The sequence below is a fragment of the Heliconius melpomene genome, chromosome 19 (genome assembly GCF_056956725.1).
Source record: "Heliconius melpomene rosina isolate 202511_hmr_F chromosome 19, ASM5695672v1, whole genome shotgun sequence".
NCBI lineage: Eukaryota > Metazoa > Arthropoda > Insecta > Lepidoptera > Nymphalidae > Heliconius > Heliconius melpomene.
This window is the reverse complement of record NC_140407.1, coordinates 4,551,527-4,572,268: the sequence shown is the minus strand read 5'-3', so window position 1 is coordinate 4,572,268 and position 20,742 is coordinate 4,551,527. Positions and strand designations below refer to the sequence as shown.

General features: G+C 31.9%; 2 protein-coding genes across 2 annotated transcripts in view; one reads left to right on the top strand and one right to left on the bottom strand.

The window, feature by feature from the left end:
• osy (ABC transporter oskyddad) overlaps positions 1–7,592 on the top strand; it is a 47,076-nt gene extending 39,484 nt beyond the window's left edge. The window contains exons 11-16 of the mRNA XM_085202516.1: positions 2,001–2,116; positions 2,971–3,041; positions 4,701–4,798; positions 4,974–5,141; positions 6,259–6,366; positions 6,473–7,592. Coding sequence (XP_085058642.1) covers positions 2,001–2,116; positions 2,971–3,041; positions 4,701–4,798; positions 4,974–5,141; positions 6,259–6,366; positions 6,473–6,666 — 755 coding nt within the window. The 3' untranslated portion in view covers positions 6,667–7,592. The remainder of the gene's footprint in view (positions 1–2,000; positions 2,117–2,970; positions 3,042–4,700; positions 4,799–4,973; positions 5,142–6,258; positions 6,367–6,472) is intronic.
• A 101-nt stretch (positions 7,593–7,693) lies between these two features.
• On the bottom strand, positions 7,694–19,286 carry Loxl2 (Lysyl oxidase-like 2). Its single transcript, XM_085202517.1, has 9 exons — positions 18,977–19,286; positions 18,437–18,577; positions 17,797–18,044; positions 15,727–15,958; positions 12,840–12,991; positions 9,254–9,390; positions 8,938–9,095; positions 8,635–8,729; positions 7,694–7,862 (listed from the first exon to the last, which is right to left on the bottom strand). The coding sequence occupies exons 1-9, from the start codon at positions 19,149–19,151 to the stop codon at positions 7,740–7,742; spliced, it is 1,461 nt and encodes a 486-aa protein (XP_085058643.1). The 5' UTR covers positions 19,152–19,286; the 3' UTR covers positions 7,694–7,739.
• Between the last annotated feature and the right edge of the window lie 1,456 nt (positions 19,287–20,742).

Here is a 20,742-nt window from a genome sequence, read left to right as displayed (position 1 = left end):
TGTATTTCGCACATTGCATGGTAGGTAGAAGGAACCTGGGAACCTAGTGGAACGCCGCACTTTATCTCGTTGCCACAGCGAGGAAGTCGCTTTACAATCAGTCGCTTTTACAATTACTTTTATTTAAAATGTTAAGATTGTTAGACTACAAGTCCTATTTCACAAAAAAACTACTACTACTACTACTACTACTATTTTAAGTTATTATTATTTTTTTTAAATCTGTTTAGAAATTATAAAAAAAATTGCTCTCCTCATAACAACATTTAAATACTTTTCAAGTCTTACTAAATATATAGGCCTAAACAGATAATCATATAAAAGTATTTTAAAAAGTAATCACTTTCCGTCAAAAGTGGAGAACAGAAAGATTGTAATAGGAGAGGAGTGTCTTAACTCTAGGTACCGAGATACCTACTTGACAACATTAAAAACCAATTTTAGGCTTTGTACGGCTTGTAAGCTTCGAAAGGAAATGCAGTCCGTCACGCAAAATGTAACCTAATGTTTATAGATAAGATAAGAGCAGGCCTATCAAAAAGTTTCATTCAATTTGTATGTAAATTAACTACTTCCGTTACTTCCTGCGCCAGTACGAAATGTTTTAAGGTTCCCCTGTCAAATGTGGCTCGAATTTTATTTATAAAGTTAAATTAAGTAAAAAATAATGGCCGAACGTATATTTAGGCATTTTGATAGAGAATCTCCTTAGTGGCTGTTCAGGGGCTCGAGCGTTCGACTGTAAACGTGACAAATTGTGGGTTCGATTTCCACTTGAGGAAATTGAATTTTTAATATTTTCATTTCTTCGCTCTGATGTCGAGGGAAAACGCGGCGATGAGTTCCACCAAGTAGGGAGCGGAGGCTCTCTCGGTCTACCTTGCTACTTGCAGGATACAAAGTGAAAGTGAAGAAAAAAGATAAAGATATTGAATTAGTTTTGAAAATGTATAGAAAGTGACTGAGAGACGTAAGGAGCTTAGAAATGTGAGTAACTAAGAAGCAATAAGAAAGGAATTTTTACACATAGGTATCTGTTACGTTATTTACGAGTATATTTGTTTTGTTTTGGTTGATAAAAAAGAGAATGCGTGGGTAATGAAATTAAAATGTTTCCATCTTAGTAAGGTACTTAAATAAATATTTTTAGAAAAAAAGTATAAAAAATAAACGAGACTCGAACCTGCATCTTTTGGAAACTGTTCAACCTCTCTGATTACATGACCCATACGTTCTTATATAGATACCACTAAAAAAAAACATACAGAAAATATTGAAGTTCTACAATCAAAAAAATTGAGAAAAGAAGAGAAAGGAATGGTTGATATTGGGCATTCTTTTATGCGAGATATATAATCAGATAGGGTTTACTTCTGAAATGAGACTTCCACGACCGTCACATACCCACAGGTTTTTGATAAAAGGATCAACGGTATGTCGTTAATGCCTCGAAATTGCCTTTTAGTAATCTCGTTGAAACGTCCCTTTGTTGGTTTTTTCACAGAAAATTATATTCTCACTTCCGTATCGGAATCACTTATTACATTTTATTTGGTAATCTGTTGAATTTGCATTATAAAGTGTAATACATTTTGTATCATCAATAAATAAAGTCAGTTTTTTTGTGGTCGTGTAGCTTACTTTTTATATCTAGGTAGGCAAAGGGAACCTAGTGTTAAGCCACTCCGTTCCCCACTACCTACGAGAAATTGCATGTTGACTCGCCATTCGATACGCAAAATCTCGATGATAGCGCATAGCGACATAAATATTCTTGATATTGTATCTTGATTGTGCTTAGATGACAAATGTTATATTTACCTAGAATCTAAATCCTACTCTATCGATTGAAATTACATTATCTATGATATATTATAATTTTGTTTATGTATAGATATAGTGTATATTTTCACAATTTAGTGGAAAAGAAAGATATCTATCTCTAAAAAAGTCTTTCTTAGTCTTCTTTAGTCCATAACTTTTCTTTTATTCTTCATCAGATAAACAAATGGAGTGGATGTTGAACAGAGATATCCAAGAGTCTTTGATGGACGCAATAGAAAATCTTAGCGAAGTGTGTGAACTGCCTAGGAGGTTAATGTCAGTGCCTGTCAATGTAAGTATGATAATCAATACTCAGAACCTAGTGTTTAGACACTCCGTTCTCTGTTTTTTTACTTATAACATAGTTTATTAGATAAATTAATTGAGAATTATTAAACAAATTAATGTGGCTGTTGCACAGCGTATGACTGTAAACGTGACAGTTGTTGGTTCGATTCTCAGTCTGGGGAATGAATTATTTTCATTTTCTCGCTCCGGAAAGAAGACAAAGCGCGGTTATACTATTTACCACGCAATGTGTCAAAAATTGGGCAGAATGTGGAGAAAGGAGTCCCTACACACTAGGTATCTACCCTGTCACATACGGAAAGTTGAAAAAAAATGCTTGCGCAAAGAGATTACAGTTTTATTTATTTCAAACTTCATTCTTGTAAAAAGGACTCCCGATTTCAACAAACCAAAGACTTATTTAGATATCTATTACCTATATTAATAAAAAATAATTGCAAATGTTACCTTGATCTTTCAATTACAATAAGCACTAATGAGAATGGTTAAAGTAATAAAAGTTTTACGAAACTGTAGTAAGTGTTTAGTACAAGACTTTCAAAGTGATTTAAAGAAAATTTTCGCCTAAGCTTAAGTGTTTCGATTACGTGAGAAAAGCCAAATAATTTGCTCTTATATAGACATAATACATATATATGTAATTTTATTATAATAATTTTAAATAGTCTAAATTTTAATATTGTATATGGTAATTTGGTCACAGAGAAAGTACTGATATGTCACTCCAATCTTCTCGTTCTTCTTGGTAAAATAATTTGAATATTTCTTATGGAATTTTAGATAGATACATATAAAAAGATATATTATATATTTTCATTAAAAAAATACTTGTTTCAGTTCAACAACCCTATTTTCGGTTTGAAAGTTCCAAATTTCACCGACTTCGCCGGCCCCGGTGTTATATTAACGTGAGTAAATAACAATTACATCTTATAGTTTTGTATATTTATATAACTGTAGGTCAACGAGAAGTACCCTATAGGTCTTGATTATGAATTCCATACTAAATGCAGTAAAAACGATGCATAATTGGTCGTATCTTTTGAGTGCGTTAACTTTGCGATTTAGATTTTGTTAATTTAACTAGCCTAATAAGTATACAGAGATAATTATCAAATATCCTTTCACATGAATAAACTTTGGATGAACGTTTCCTTTAGATAAATAATGTGTGAAATTAATAATAGTTAGTGCCGTCACTCAACACACAATGCTTCGGATATAGGGCGGTGCGTGGGCAACCAGTGTTTTAACATTTAGGAAAGATTCACACACTCATATTCTTGTATGAGAAATATTTTTTTCTGCGTGAGTGGTTTGGAACTTGATCAGAACGATAATGTGAATGCTTTCATTCTATCCATCCATCAATTTTTTCAAAGTCCACTGCTGGACATTGGTCTCTCCTAATACTCGCCACTCCGTCCGGTCCTGCGCCCTTTGAAACCAGCGGATTCCCGCTGTCTTTTTTCGGTCGTTGTAATAATGCTAAATGATGTAGGGGAATTGTGCTCAAGATGGCATACTATGATAAGATGACACACTACCAATATTGATGAAACTATTAGCGCTAAGTGCGATCTTGTGACGTTTTAAAGAGTGTCTGTAAATGCAGCTAGTGCTTAAATTCAGTATGGCTGAAAGTGAATGCAGATGGGCAAGTAATTCATGTTTTCGTTATTTTCAATTGCAACAAATTTTTCTTTCGCTTTTGCTTGATGGTGAAAAGACATGTAAAATAAAGATTTTCTATTTGAACTAATTATAAATGTAAAATAGGATTATTATATGACACAACTAACGCTAAAAGCTCATTCTATCCTATAATCTTTTGTCACAACGGTTAAAATTAAATTCATATATCTATTGGGTAAGACGACATACAAAACGTGAGTATAAGATGGCATACTATCTTACCCTTATAAATAGAATCGATGTATTTTTTTTTGCTTTACCTACAAAATGCCTGGCAATTACAAACGAATATATATTGGTCACAAGAAGACATGGATAAGGCTGCTAGAGCAAGGGAATTCAATAGCCGCAAGTGACGAAGCTTATTTCCCTTTTGGAAAAGGAAGTGACTGATAACGTGTATAGGTGCAACACGTGTATAGGTAGATAAGTGCAACATGTATGAATCTGGCCTTAATACTGTTTAAAAGCCCTCCAGCAAAGAAGAAACTATTTATTTCTGAACTATGCTCGACAAATAATGATGGCGTTTTTATGCCACATACTAAGTATGTCATTTTACCCTGTAGATATGTCGTCTTACACTGTTCGGCCTAAGTGCGATTTTTGTTTGTTTTTATGATGTTTGAAAGATGATTGTTCTGAAACTAAAATAATTTCGTTGATTATGAAATATATAACAGTATAGGCAATATGCTGTTCTCAGATCACTTTATTTATTTGAAATATTTGTCTTCAAACAAAAAGTATGTCATCTTAAGCACAATTCCCCTAATGCTTTCATTATTTATTTTATAATAATGTGTCAAACATGTATTTTAATAATATATATACCATAGAGTGTTAACTGTTATTTTATATATTTTCAACAGGATCATCTTCTTCTTGGCCGTCGCTCTAACATCAGGTGCTATGTTGGCAGAACGAAATGAAGGAATTTTAGAACGTTCTCTAGTATCAGGAATTACAGGTATATTTTATTATATTTTAAATATATCACACATTTGATGCAAGAATAACGTAATTGTAATTTAAAAAAAACCAAATAAGTAATATATATATTTTTAAAATTATCTTAATTAACAAAATCTTAAAAACCTCTTTGATTTTTCACTTTTTTCCTACATTAGTATTTTCTTTTACAGGCACAGAGATCCTCTTCGCCCACGTGCTAGTTCAAATGATTGTGATGATAGTACAAACTGTTACGGTACTAATAATTGGATTTCTTGTCTTCGACCTGACGATCACTGGCCCTGTGATGTGGGTGGTGGTGTTAACACTCATTAATGGATTGTGTGGAATGACTTTTGGTAAGTAACTGGCTGAACTGTTTGTTGGGTCCTCGAGAGGGAATCAAACCCATAATCGGTCCCACACATAATCGGTCACACACACTTGTACCTCTGCGTCACGACTGGTCTCCCAATTTTTTATTTATAAAAATTGGAGATCGGAACGTCTTAACACTAGTTTTCCTCTACCAACCCTAGTATATGCAAGATATTTTTTATAAAAGATTTAGATTTAAATGTAATTGTAAAAAAGTAGACGTAAATACAATTTACTCCGTTTTATAAAGTTCTTTTGATTTTTATTTCAATATTATCTCTTACAAAGCCAGAGTTACTGAGACAGAATCAGACACACAACCGCATACATTTATTCAACTTTTCTTGTATAATAAAATCTCTCGGGATCTTTTTATGTTAGTTTTCATTTGTTTTATATAAGGTAAAAGATGTTTTTTAGCGGACCAAATAGATCTAGTGTCACTCCTAGATATTGTTTGTCGCGGAGCTTAACGCCGCGAACCTAGTGACATATTCCGTTCTCCACTTTTGACTTACATTTATTTATACTTGTTTTAATTCTTAATACAAGATATAATTTGACGAAAAAAATTGTATAACTTTGAGTTAAAAATGTTAGCAAAGAAAAATTTAAATTACAAAGAATTTTAAATTAGTTGGTCATTTTTTTAAACACAAACGTACCAGCCAGCGTCGCTTTAGGATTTTTTTAATATAAAAAACTGTAACTTTCGTAATATTTTTAGAAAATTCGGCAAAAAATTTTGTTCTTTGAAAATACTCGTACTATTCCTACCTTTCTTAATTATAATGAAACATTATGTTGTACGTGTATATACGATGTACGGTAGCATGGTACCAGAGCGAAGAAATGAAAATAAATCATTTTTCATTTCCTCAAGTGAGGATTCAATTTATATTTTCTTGCCAATAATATTTATTTGAATACAATAAATATTTTAAAGAAATTTTAGAAATATAATATTTGAAGAAATATTTTAAAAATTTTCCATTTTGTTAATAGACTACAAAAGATTTTAACTCAAGTACGCGGGTTCGATTACTGCAATTTTTTTTTGAATTTAAACCTATATTAAAAAATGTTGTTTATTTATAGGTTTCGTAGTATCCTGCATATGCGATACTGAAAGAACTGCGACCTACCTAGCTCTTGGATCTTTCTTGCCCATGATGTTATTATGTGGAATTATATGGCCTATTGAAGGTTAGTTATTATTTCTACTTATTATTTTATTTGTATAAAAAAATTATGTATTTATTATTTATTTAATTAACTTTATTTTTTATACATAAAAATAATTTTTCAACAGGTATGCATAAAGTACTACAATGGATAAGCTACGTACTACCTCTCACGAAGTCAACTGAGTCCCTTCGCTCGATGCTGCAGAGAGGCTGGACCATCACCGTTCCCACCGTCTACTCAGGCTTCATATCAACAGCATTGTGGATCATCGTGTACCTAACTGTTAGCATCTTACTTATTAAGTTTAAGAAAGGTTGATTTTTTTACTTTGTGTAAAATAAGGTATATTTTTGTGTATTTAATTTGTTTGTGTGTATGTGTGTTTTAGAGTTTATTAAGTTTTTTTTAATAACGAACAATAAGGATATAATATGTTTCTTTTAACATATTATATATAAAAGCTGATGCCAGATAAAATTTTACAGTCCTTATAATATGGTCTTATAAACTGGTCATCGGAGACACTTAAGTTCACAACCAATTTTTTTGTACTTAAAGAAGTAAAGAACAGAGTGATGCGTCACTATCTTACTTTAAATATTATTTAGGATTAGTTGATTCACGAGGTATTAATATGTACAAGTAATTTGAGCTACCCAAATATGTGATGTTATATTTAAAGGTTTAGGTTCACAATGTGATATTTAATCATAATGTATGGGGTAATTTTTTTTTTATTATATTTTATAATGTTCCACATTTCGGTCTAAGTTTTTAGATTACTTAAGTAAACTAATAAAAATATTAATTATGAAATGATAGATTAACATTTTACTTTAGATTTAAATATAAATAATTTTCTACTGGCTCTTGTTGAAAAGTACTTATTTATTGTACAATGTTAAATAACATGCAACAAACAACATACTGAGAAAATAAAACGTAGCGTTGATGGAGAACAGAGTGCCTTGAAATAAGATACATAATCCGCTAAATAGGAATAAAGTATGTAGCGTGAATACTATTTGTATAGAAACGTTTCAACCTTATTTTCGTAAAGTTTTGAAAATTTCTCCAAACATCACTATTTAACATTGTAAATTCTGAATGTGTTACTAATTTGAATAATTATACAATTTTGTATTATACTATAAGGATGTTCTTAACGAGGTTTGCTCAAAATTATATATAATAGTCATGTTCTAGAATAAGATTTATAAAAAATTAATATAATTACTTTTATAGTAAATGTCTTTTATTTTATATTTATTTACATAATTTTAAAAATCTAATATATTTTTTAGTAAGCTATCTCAAATTAATAATTAAAAAATAAAATAAAAACCGTGTGATATTCTTTTATTTATATTATACTTACATATATATACGATTCAAGGTCTTTGCAAACTACAGCCGTATACAAATGCGTAGCTCTCCGTAAGGCGGAGAAAACACGATGCAGCGTTATTGTGGTAACTCTGTTCCGCCACTCTAGCATGAGGGTTTATGGCTACCTGAAAATATATCATCAAAATACATTAGACGGACAGAAATGTTTTAACAGGATCAAAGTGTCTCTACTCTACGCTCTCTGCTTCAATTGCACAGACAGAGGCGGAGGGTGACTTTATTTTATACTACTTATAGATATTTATTAAAATAGACTAAATAAATAAAAAGATATGGACATAGTGATTTGTCTCTAAATTCTATTTATTTTTATAAAATCGAATATGTTACACATTATTATAAAAATAAAAGGGAAAATATCTTGTTTTGAATATACAGCTTAATTGTGAATTCAAAGGACGGTTGAAAATAAAATTTATTATAATCTATTCGTTAAGAAATTAATTAAGTAATTTTTCAGTAATTCACTTTTAAGAGGAAAAAGTGAGGCTTAAAAATAATAAAAAAAAAACAAAATATAATTTATTTTTGAATAGCACTCAAAGGGATTTCCAAAAGATTATTAAAAATATGAAGATTCTAGAAAAGAATTTGCACTGTTTTATTACGGAGTTGAAAAAGATTACTTTATTATTACTTATATATACTATCTATCTATTACTTATATATCTTGCTTTGGACACGTGGGGATGCACACGAGTTCTATTCCCATTGGAGGAAATTATTTTATTTAAATTACTTTAGTTTCCCCTTCCTTTTAGACAAAACATGGCCTTGAGCTACGCCTCTTAACACACAATGTCTCGACAATTAGGCGCAAAGCGACGAACAGAGTGTCTTAACACTAGATTCCCTCTGCCTTAATTCTAAACTTACTTTAAAAGTATAATCTCCAGGTGGAACATCTGTCACATCGACCCACTGACAGTCAATATTGTATTGGTAAACATCGGAGCAGTTTACTGAAACTCCTGCAAATAATTTTCACCATAATTAAGGAAAAGAAGCAAATAAGAAAGGAAATTAAGTGTAAACGAGATTACTGCATCGACGGTTGTGAGTTCGAAATGCATATTACATTAGTCTACTATCAGCGAAGAAATGAGAAAAGTCCATACCTCGAGTGGGAATTGAATCCACAACCGATGCCTTTATAGATATAATTAATATAGAACGTACCTTGATCTCCATAGTTCTTGCACGAATACGTTTTCTCGACTCCAGGTAAACAAGTATTATCTTCTAGACAAAACGACGCTTTATGCCCTTCCGCGATACGTCTGCCAGATTCATCTAGGACATCGAATGTTGCGAAAACTTCCATACTGTGGTAGTGCCTGTATTTATGTATATATATTTTAAAGGTAATATTTAAAGAAAACTATTTATTTCTTTACGGTGGATCCTACATAATAATAATTAAAAATAAAGTACAAATAGTAAAAATATTCATAATTTAACCAGCTATAAACACTTTATAATAAATAAAACTCACATATGACACAAATGCCACTGCCATAAATGCTTGGGCAGGTACGGTCGAAATTCAGCATTGCCTATATTAAGCGAAGAAGCTGTAAACCTGAGTAGACGACGAGTTTCGAATTGCCAGTTAACGTTAGTTCTTTGTATCTGAAAGAAGAATTGAATACTACGTATATTTTAAAATATATGATGGAACCATCATATTGTTGTGGAGAGCGATGGTGGTGGGTTCAATTTTCATTCGGGGGATCTCGACACTCGTTTTACAATATTTGATACTCGAAAATCCATAGTGTATTGTTTTGCGCCCACTTACTAGAAATCATTGAAATACCTGCAAGCGATTTTACTGGCCATATTTATTACTTTTACAATATTAATTGAAATAATAAAAAACACTTGAACATCATAAATTTTTCTGTTTCTAACTATATTCTAAAAAAATGACTTTTTAATCGACCAAACAACGATAAGTCAATCTTACTTGGCGTAAGGCCAGGGTTTGAGTGTTATAACACTTCATTGTCTCTCCATATTCTTCTTTTTATAAATGATGCATGAAATATAAATATAAATGAGTAAAATTATTTAAAACCAATTAATATTATAGCATATAATTTGATAATTGGTCTGTGATCAATTACATCACAAACAACAAAGTGGTTGAAGTATCGAGCTTAAAATATATTTCAATTATTAATAAATAATATGCTATAAATTTATTTTACATTTGGTTTATTTTATAATTCGGAAAACCAAAGAACTTAATTATTTAATATTTGCCGCAATTTTCCACATATTTCATACTAATAACATGCTGTTTAACAATTCTATTAAATGCTATGTAAATGACAGTAATGTACATGACTTTCACTAGGGTTAAGCCAAGGAATCCCGAGTTAAATAAATAAATATGTATCAAAAACAGTTTAGTAGTAGAATAACATTTAAAGAATACTAATGGTTATATGTTTATATTGTACCTAAGAAATTGATTGTATTTTTTTAAACAGAAAAAATTCTATCCACGTAATAATAGTTCGTTATATTTCTCAACATTATCCAAACACTACTTCTCTACAAGTTTTTCCCTTAAAAGTAATGTACATAATATAATTATATTATTGACAAAAACTTGTGAAAGCATACAAAAATCACAACATTAGGGTATCGATGAAGGCAATATTTCTAAAAAGCCAATGTCCCCGCAAGCCGACAGCCAATAAATAAAACAGGGCGTAAAGGCCGTTTCATACCATACCTAATACATTTTTTTTAACTTCATGCTGTATTCCACACATATAAGGCATGCAGGCAAACGGAACATGAGAATCTATTGTTAAGACACTCCGTTCCCATTAAGACACTTCCGTCCTCCACTTTCCGTCGAATTCTGGAGGCAGTATTAAGTGGATAAATTCAACCCAGTGCTTTACCTCGTTACAGAGCGAGGAAACTAAAATATTGAAAACTCCATTTTCCGAAACAGGAATCGCATTCATTACCATCGCGTTAATAGTCATATGTTTTTACTATACTTTTTTTTTTTTTTATGGAAAATAAATATCTTTAACCGAAAAAAAAAACTATATTTCATCTCAAATTTTAAGATTTCCTCAAGTTTCATCATTTTAGGAATAGGTTTCTATCACACGACCGTCACGTTCAAAGTTAAGTTAAGAAATTTCTTTAAAGATATAATTATTATTTATAGGGTTAAAAATTTTAAGCGTATTATATAAACCGTACATTTTTCATATGCCTATTATATTTTATTTATTTTATGAATTATAAATAACCACATATTGTACAGTTAGCCTTATATCGGAGTTTGGACGGCTATTCATATAGGCGAGATCGTTTTAATCCAGATTCTCCTAAAATATTTCATTTATCCGAACGTTGCGAAACAAACTCATTGTATTGTATAACTTACAAGCTTACTTTAGGATTTGAAAATTTATATATGTAATATATTTTTTATGATTCATATTCATATAAAATAAGTTCATATTTGCTAAAGGATAATTAGTAATTCATCTATTAGAGGCTATTGTGGAGCAGTGACTGACTGGCATGATTGTGCGATCAATTTTTAAGATAAATAGCGGCGTTAAGATACGTCCTTCAATACACAATGCACTAAGTCTCGAAAATTGAATGTAAGAACAGCATGGTGAATTTTTTAAATGGGTTCCCCCTGTCTCCTTGTTAAACGTGGGATAATAATATGTAAACAAAAATATAACAAAAAAATACCTGACTCCAGACCAAAAAATGACCACTCAAAATAAAAAATCTAAAACAGATTGAAGTCGACAATAAAAAAACGTAAAACATCATTTATATTCTCGAAGAAACCTCAAATATTGTAAGATGAGCCAAGCTGTGAGTAAAGGGTTCACAAATAATCAATCAAATGGGGTTTTACTCGTATATTGCCTATTTACTTTGGGTAGAGACGATTTATTACGACTCACAGCGTTTACTGAAAGCGTGATATAGAGGAATGAAATATGCTTAAATATACACGCAATACTTTCAGGATCATTATATGAAATACTAGCGGCCCGCTCGCGGTTTCACCCGCGTGAACTATGTTATTATTAATTTCTGTCTCCATGACTACGTCCTAGTGACGTCTATGCAAAATTTGTGACTCCTAGCATTTGTAGTAACGAAGTTTCGTACAAACTTTCGACCCCAAAAACAACCCCTTAGAAGTCGAATATTGCAAATTCCCGTCTTAGCGAGCACCTACGTCCTATAAATAACTCCTATGGAAAATTTCAGATTCCTAGCGCATGTAGTTTCTGAGATTTCGTGATGAGTGAGTGACCTTTCGATTTTATATATATAGATTGCTGAAATTCTATATGAAAATGTAAATGTGATGGGTAAACGAAAGAATAAAGGTGTTGATAGTTGTTCCATAGAGTGCGGCCACGACTGCTGTGCGAGCGACTGTAACGGTACTTGTGGGTTCGGGGAAACGAAATATTTAATATTTTCATTTTTTTTGCTATGATAACGCCCGCCACTCAACACGCAATGTCTCAAGAATTCAGTGGAAAGTGTGGAACATAGGAGTCTTAAAAAGAACGGAATGTCTTAACACTAGGTTCCCAGGGTCCCTCTGCCGGTTTTGTCAAAGAAAAAATATATTTAAGGCAATCATAGCGGGTAGTTTTGTGATGGCAAGATAAATAAAAAGCTACCTTAACAAAAGTTCACCTATTCTCACAAAGTTGTGAAAGTTTCAAAGATTGCTCTTTAAATGCAACGTTGCTTGTTTGTAGTTGTTGCTAAAAAGGTAAACATGTTTTTTTATAAAATGTATTTCTTTTTATTTAGCTCTAGCTTCTTTAATTTTTTTTTATTTTTTTACTCAAGTAAATACAGTTCACAGAGAGAGTAAAGATCTAAGTGCCTTATCACTCATTCATGATTATTTTTTATTTTTGTTAGCTTCATGTTTTATACCGTATATGGGAGGGGACTTACTGCTAAAACATTTCCGTCAACACTTTCCATCCAATGTTCGGAATAAAGTGGCGGCCTTAAAACCACTTTTACTATTAAAAATCAAGGAATACCTCATAGGCTGATTTACTAAGGCAATTCTCCTCCATTGCACACTGCAGTTGGTACATCGGTGCATCTTGTAAATGAGCTGTTTTCTGTATAACATTCGTGTCAAGTAAAAGATCTGCCATAAGACGAGTGCACACTACGGCTGCTACGTGACCTGTAGATTTAAAAGTTTACTAAGTATTTGCTCTTTATCAATATTTAAAATTATGAACGGAGTGAGTTTTGATCAAGCGAATTATTATTTTTTAGCTGGATAGGCAAAGAGACTCTAGTGTTAAAACACTTCGTTCTGAATTTCTAATAATTTCTAATTTCCGCTTAATTTCTTGTCTTTTTTTTATAATTAAAAGAATATAATTTCAAACACAATTAACGTACTTTGTTGGTTTGGGCACGTCGAGCAAAAGAGTGATGAAGGTATTATAAGAAAATATTTATAGAAGAAAATCGAATAGTAAAAGGGGCAGGGAAGACCTCGGTTGACCTTCGAAATTACAGTGTCGATGATAGTGGATGGTCACGTAAAAGGCATGAGAACCTCCCGGGGGGAATATATGAGGAGGTTGATGACAGTGGACGAGACGAAGAGATATGCAGAGACCATAACATTTGGCGCTCCCTTCTCTCTGGCTACGTTGCCAGGGATACAGCGTGAAGGTATGTAGGTATATCAAACTTATTTGATTAGAATCTAATATTTTTGTATTCCCATACAACCGTCTACTCGTCAGTCTCTTATTCATGAAGCATTGTACAAAGTTGCACAAGTAATCTATGTGTAAATTAAAGCAATCGTTGCGAGCTGATCGTCGCTAAATTTATGCGGTCAATATTAAACCGTTTATGGTCTGCCGGTGATGTGATTTGCATTTTAACTAGCAGATACAGCAGGTACAATGATGTATTACAAGTTTGGAACGGTTGGTGGTGAAAACGGTCACTAAAAATATATTAATAATTCAATCTAAATAAGTAATACTGGCGACCCAAAATTCGGCTTCGCCCGCTTAATCTTAATGTTATACTATAGCCAAATTATACACAATTATTGCATAAATTGTAGCCTATGTGCTGTTCTGATATATAAGCTTTGTTACTGTGTTTTAAATAAATCTAAATCTGTTCAGTAGTTTTTGCGTGAATATCAAACAAACATCCACCCTCAATAACGTTTAGATCCGGCTTCGGTCAAATAAAAAAAACAAAGTTAGTCAATTAATGGAACATTCAACACAAAACGAATTTATCATTGCGAATCAGCATTTCCTGAGATTTGCCGTCAATCAAACAAACTATTACATATTCATTCTAGATTTTTATTCATCCTCCTATATCTTATAAAACAAAGTCGCTTTTCGTGTCTGTCTGAACTTTCTAACTCTTCTTCTTCTAAACCACCCAACGGATTTTTATGCGGTTTTCACCATTAGGTCGAGTATTTTTCAGGGAAGGTTTATATATAGTTTATTATTTGTATATTCTTATGTAAATTAACATAAATACGATAAATGTGTCTAAAGTCCTACCCGTTGAGACACTTTCGCGCATGCGCTGCTTTAATGGTAAGTACTACATGAAAAAAATGTACTGGAGTGTTGTTCCTCTTAATAAGATCTACAAAAAAGTCCGCGAGAGCATATTTTTATCTTTTAAGGATAACGTGTAGTGATCATATTTCTGTCTAAAAATAGTAATTTCAATATATTTTTTATTGTGAGGGATATTTATCCATAATGGTATTAATCCTTATCCTTTAAAATACTTTATTAATTTTCTACGTTAAACGAAGATAAAATTTGCTTTTTACACTATTTCGAAATTGCGAAGAGTTTTAGAGAAAAACGCATTTAATTGTTGACACATCACGCCGTTGACTCATCAGCTGTGCCGACTTAAGTTTTACTTATCCCTTACTCTCAGCATATAAATAAGTATATTAGTTACGTTGGCCATTTAATGTAGATCAAAACTGTCTTTTACTGTTTTTTCATTTTAATAAATACTTTAGTAGTTGTTACAATATCAAAACATACTTGCTGCGAAACGCGCCCCGCGACGTTTTGCTTATACAAGCGCGTCATGAGCAGTCATCGGTGGTTCCGTGGTAGAATGCTCGCCTGCCACGCGGGCGGCCCGGGTTCGATTCCCGGCCAATGCATTCTATTTAATTTTCCTCACAGGCAGCCACGTAGTGCTTGCTTTTCATCAGGGGCAGAATACCCTCTTCAGCATTAACCACAAGCTCGAAAAAAAAAACCCGCCCGCTATAGAGGCATAGCAACGAAGATTTAGATGCGTTTGCACGTATTGGATAATTGGAGTTGAATGTATTATTTCAGCGCGATATATTTGGTTTCATATTTTTAGTAGTTATTAGTAGGAAGGCTTTTGTTTATAATTTATTCCGTTTAAAAATAGCCATTTAACCATCTAAAAATAGTCATTTAAATATATTTTAATAAGTACTTGAAAAGATTAGTAGCACAGATTTAAAATTACGATACCTACTAAAAAATCCTTGCCGAGTAAAACAGTTGGAAAATCCTTATTGGAACTACGAAAATGCGGGTTGCATTAGAGTTTAATTAATTTTCACATTATCTTAAGTGCTTTGCAAACATACATTATATGAATAATCCAGTAGTAAAAGCGGGCGAAGCCGCAAGGGGGTCGCTAGTTAATATATAATACATTGAGAACTGGGTGCTGAACTGGGTGAATTAATAATGGCAAAAATGAATGAAATAAAATTATACTTCAATAATGTTTTTTTTTTTGTATTTTTGGAGTTCACGCTCTATCCCGCATATAGCTGACCAGCATCTTGGTCCTATAATATTCCCTGCCCCTCTTATACTTCCCTACTTATTTTTTAACGAAGAAACTTACCAAATTTTCCAGGACACGATACGTGACCAAAATCTTGATATTTGCAAGCAAAAATGTTTGTCTCGTTGCCTTCACATTCAAATCCACTAATAATAATTGGTGATGTGCCAAAATAATTTGTTTGAAGCGCTTGTTCAGCATAACCCAGGGCTAAATGACGACAAATAACAGATGCTTCATATAAAGTCCAACCATCTGGACAAATGCTGCCCCATACACTGTTATGGTAAATCTAAAAAATTAAAAAAATTAAAAAATTGCATACATTGCTTCAAAAATTGAAAGCTAAAAGTAGACATTATGATAAAAATTAAAGGATAATTTAATTTTAATAAAAAAATTAATGCCAGTATGGGGCATAGCACCCGACTGTAAGCGGTTAATCCCACTAGGAATTAATTATTTTCATTTCGTCGCTCTGGTAACGAGACATAGCGCGGCGTTGAGTTTCGCCACTCAACTCGCAATGTCTGTAAGCTTAGGTGGTGCGTGGGAAACGGAGTACTCTAACACTAGGTTCCTTCTGCTTGCATACGTGAGACACTTATATGTGAATAATAAATCACTAACCACTGTTTTTATCGTGTGATTTGGACTGACGAATAAGTGTATAATAACGTGCATAATTAATTACATGTATAAATTGTAGTGTATAATTACGTGTATAAATAGTCTACAACGGAGTGTAACCTATACTCTACGAGTAATTATCATATCTACCAGTATAATAATTAAATATAATAATTAACTATAATTATACAGCGTAAGTACCAATATCTTTATAATATAAGAAAAAGTTTGTTTCGTTGATCGCGTCAATTTTAGGAACTGTTAACTCGAATTGAAATATATTATATAAAAAATTTATGTGCATAATATATTATTTAAAATCATAAACTAATAATACTATGGTCTTACGCCTGAATCGCAATAACTTATTTCCAATGAAACTTCCGGCCAAGTTTCACAATACAGCTTACTTTACTTGTTAGGGAACCAGTTACGAGAACTTAATCTAGAGCTTCCCAACTAAAATTGTTCATATTATATTTAAGGGGGATGTAATTTATGTTCATATATTCTGCACGTATTTAAAAATAACTAATTGTTTTATTTTTTTCTCTTTGGTCACAAAAACAATATATATTATACTTTTTATAAGAAAGTTGTTATGATTTGATCCATCCATGATTTACCATGAATCTTCGTCGTCTTGATAAGGATTATATCAGATTCATGCTATAAGCATGTTGTATTTTCATATTTAATCCACACTTAGGAAAGAAAATAACTTTTTAGCAGAAAAGGTATAAATTTTTTTACGTAGGAGGATTTGAACCCACGCCTCTCGGAAAGTGTCCATATTATATTGTCATCAGATTTAGACAGGTTTATCATGGACAAGATGGCCAAATTTCAGTTATAGAACTTTCTTATATTCATCGATAAATAAGATTGATGAAGTTAATAAAAGCTTATTACACATAATAGTCATTTTAATATAAAAAAAATGGAATCCTTTATTAGTAACCAAGTAACTCAACGCCGGTACATTTTAAGACATTGAAAAAATCTTTTATTATAACGCATTATCCACTTAAATAAATATTATTTAAATACCAAAAAAGTATTAATTCAACGAAAACAAAAACGAAAACAGACAGAAGAAAGCTAAAAATAGACTGCATTTACATATTACCTTTGTAATAAAGTTCATGACTTTAAAGATTACAGTTGAAAGTTGAAGCTTACCAAGATCTTACGCTTATTAATAAATTTAATTTAAAATTATGTTTCAACTTTGTTTTAATATTTTTTGTAGACTAGAGTTTATTTTCCTCTCGATGCTGATGCTAGTTATTTATATTATGGTTATTAATATTAGAAGTCGTCTTGATGCAGGGGTAGAAGCGAGTTCAATTCGCTTAGATCACGAAGCAACAGGATGAAAATGTTTTAATGGGAACGGAGTGTCTTTTGGTTCCCAGTTACCCTCTGCCTACCCTGCTATGTGCACAATACAACGTAAAGCTAGAATAAAATAATATGTTTATAATTAATGAAACTTACTTCAATCCTCCCTTCATTACTAGTTCTTCCACCAACTAGTCTAAGACTTGCACTTCTTATATCCAATGCTTCATGTAGATGTGCTTTTGAATTATTAGTAACTAGTGCAGCACCTTCAGTGTTTTCATTACATATGACTCCAGCGACTTCATTGACATCACAATCAGATGATCCCCACCCGGTGAAGATACATTGAGATATTGACTTCTCATCTCCTTCGCATACTACATCATCCATCCAATATCTTTCTGTAAGCAATGAATTCGGAATTTTCATATCACTGATAAAATTATAACTCGCCAGATAAAACTCATAAGTAGTCTTTGCTCGAGGGCAAAGACAGCCATGTAAACTCATACAATGAAGTTAATTATATACATGATAGCATGTTTGGAACCTGGGAACCTAGTGTTAAGACACACCGTTCCCATTAAGACACTTCGGTATTTTGGAAGCCTTGCGTGTTGAGTGGCAGGACTCAACGCCACGCTTTAGTTACCGCTTAAAAATGAAATCACAACCTAACTCGCTTACCCTCGTATGCTGGTACTAATCTCAAAAAAGATTTACCTCAAAAATTTTTCATCTTGTTTTCTTTCCTAATTTTGGAAAAACACTTTAAAAATGATAAAAAATTTACCTAAAGCCTCTCCAAATTGTGCTCCATGAGTAGCAACACCAGTTCTATTAAAGATTCTGCATACTACTCGTGCAGCCGCATCATCCCATGAGTCGTCGCAGACTGTTCCCCATCTCCCAGCGTGGTATATATAGACGTTACCTAAATATTGAAGTTAAAATATATTAAAGAGAAAAATATTTTGCTTTTATTAAATAGTTTTTGTAGCATCATTTTTTTATTTTTAAGGTCAGTCGCGGCGGAGAGTTTGTGACTCTCCGTGACTGATTTTGGGTTCGATCCTCATAAAATGGTGAACGGAGTGTTTTAACACTAAGTTCCCCCTGCCCACTCTGATGTGTGTGTACAATGTGAGGCTAAAAAAATATATTTTTAAAAAGTTTTTTTCAATATATAAAGTGGTTGGATAGACAAATATAACAATAAGTTTAAGCGGGTGAAGCCGCTATTGGGTCTCTAATTTACTCGTTGGGTGGTATGTAAAGTACGGTACCCATAACCTAATAATAAAAAGATATTTTATTACTGTTAGTAGCTTACCTTCAAATGTATTAGAACCTCCAAGTAATTTAATTCTTCCTTCCAAATGTTTTTGCTTATTCAACAACTTTTGTATGAAAGCTGCACGAGAAGCTCTTTCAGATTCGTTCACATCTCTCGATGAAGTCACCAATAAATGTGTAACAATGAAAAATATAACGAATTTTACAAACATTTTGATACAATGTATGTATGTACGTCTTATACAACCATATCTATTAAACTTTTTCTAAGTAATACTAAGATTTTTCTCTTAAAATAGAATCCAGGTTATCTCGCTACGGCATCTTCAGAACAACTAAATTGACAACGTTGATTTTCATACATTAGATTTTCTAGTTCATTGTCAATGCAATGAGCATGTGTAATGATCTAAGGCTATGTAAGAGGGTACGTTAGTAGAAACGATTTGTTATATAACAACAATAATACTATAGTTACTTCTAAAGTTTTAAAAAAAATTCTTAATAAACTAAAGAAAATTTAAGTATTCAGATTATAATTTTGAATTTCACATAGGAAAAAAATATATTATCAGGTATAAGTTTTTTTATACCTAATCCAAAAAAAATGTATAATCTGTCCATATAAATAAAAATTGAAGTCTGTCTGTGATTTACTCAACTGTGTTTTTTCAAGTTCATATTTACACGATACTAAAACGAAATTCCTAACAAAAACATAAACCATTAACGTTTTAAAATCCACGCAAACAACATTTTGGGTGACGACTAGTGTTTTATAGCAACTTACAACTATTATCAGTTATTTTATTATAGAAACGACAACTCTATTCTCTCTTTTATTCACCACTCTCTAACTAAACCGACTCTATGTTTTACAGAGCTATAAAATAACGCTATAGACGCATTTGACCTAAATAACACAAGTACAATCATCTTTTAAATTGAATCGCGCGTCACAATATGAAATGAAGGACTAGTTTTGTTTCACTAATTAACATGTTCATATAAAATTTAGCGGTGACATAATAACAAGATGTTTTTTTTCTATTATTTTTTTTATTTACCCTGTATCCCGCATATATCAGAGGAGACAGAAGGAACCTAATGCTTAGACCCTCCATTCCCCAATTTCTGTTTAATTTTGGAGATATTACGTGTTAAGTGGCGGGACAGAACGCCGCGTTTTGTCTTGTTACCAAAGCGAAAAATAGAAATAATTAATTCTCTCGAGTGGGAATCGAACCTACAATCGTTGCGTTTATAATTAGGCAATATACTGCTGTAACACGAATGATTATCTATTTAAATACATAATATATGTACGTCTATAGTTTAATGATTACCATAGACTTTGCCTAGTATGGGCTGAGATAAACGTGTGAGTTATACAAATTTACTTATTTACTTTATTATTATTTAAATGAGGCTTAGTATTATCTTAGTTTGTAAGGATTTTTTTCTAACTTTGTGCCGCTACGCTACCACGGCCTATTAACTAAGTTAATTAAGTTGTTAGTATAAAAATCTATGTAAAAATCTAAGTATAAAAATCTATGTATAAATATACAATAGCAAGTAAATCCCGAATCGAATCATCATCGATTGAAGAGTTTCAAAAGACAAGAAGCGGAAACCGAGAACCTATATTCAATTGGATTTGGTAAAAGATATCGAATGGAACTTATAGGCCTTTGAAGTGCCACTGAAGTGTTTTATAAGGTTTTTTATGAAATCCCCACTAAGAGTAACTTCGTTATAGGTACCTATACTGTGAACATTGTTAATTTTTTACTCCGGTTT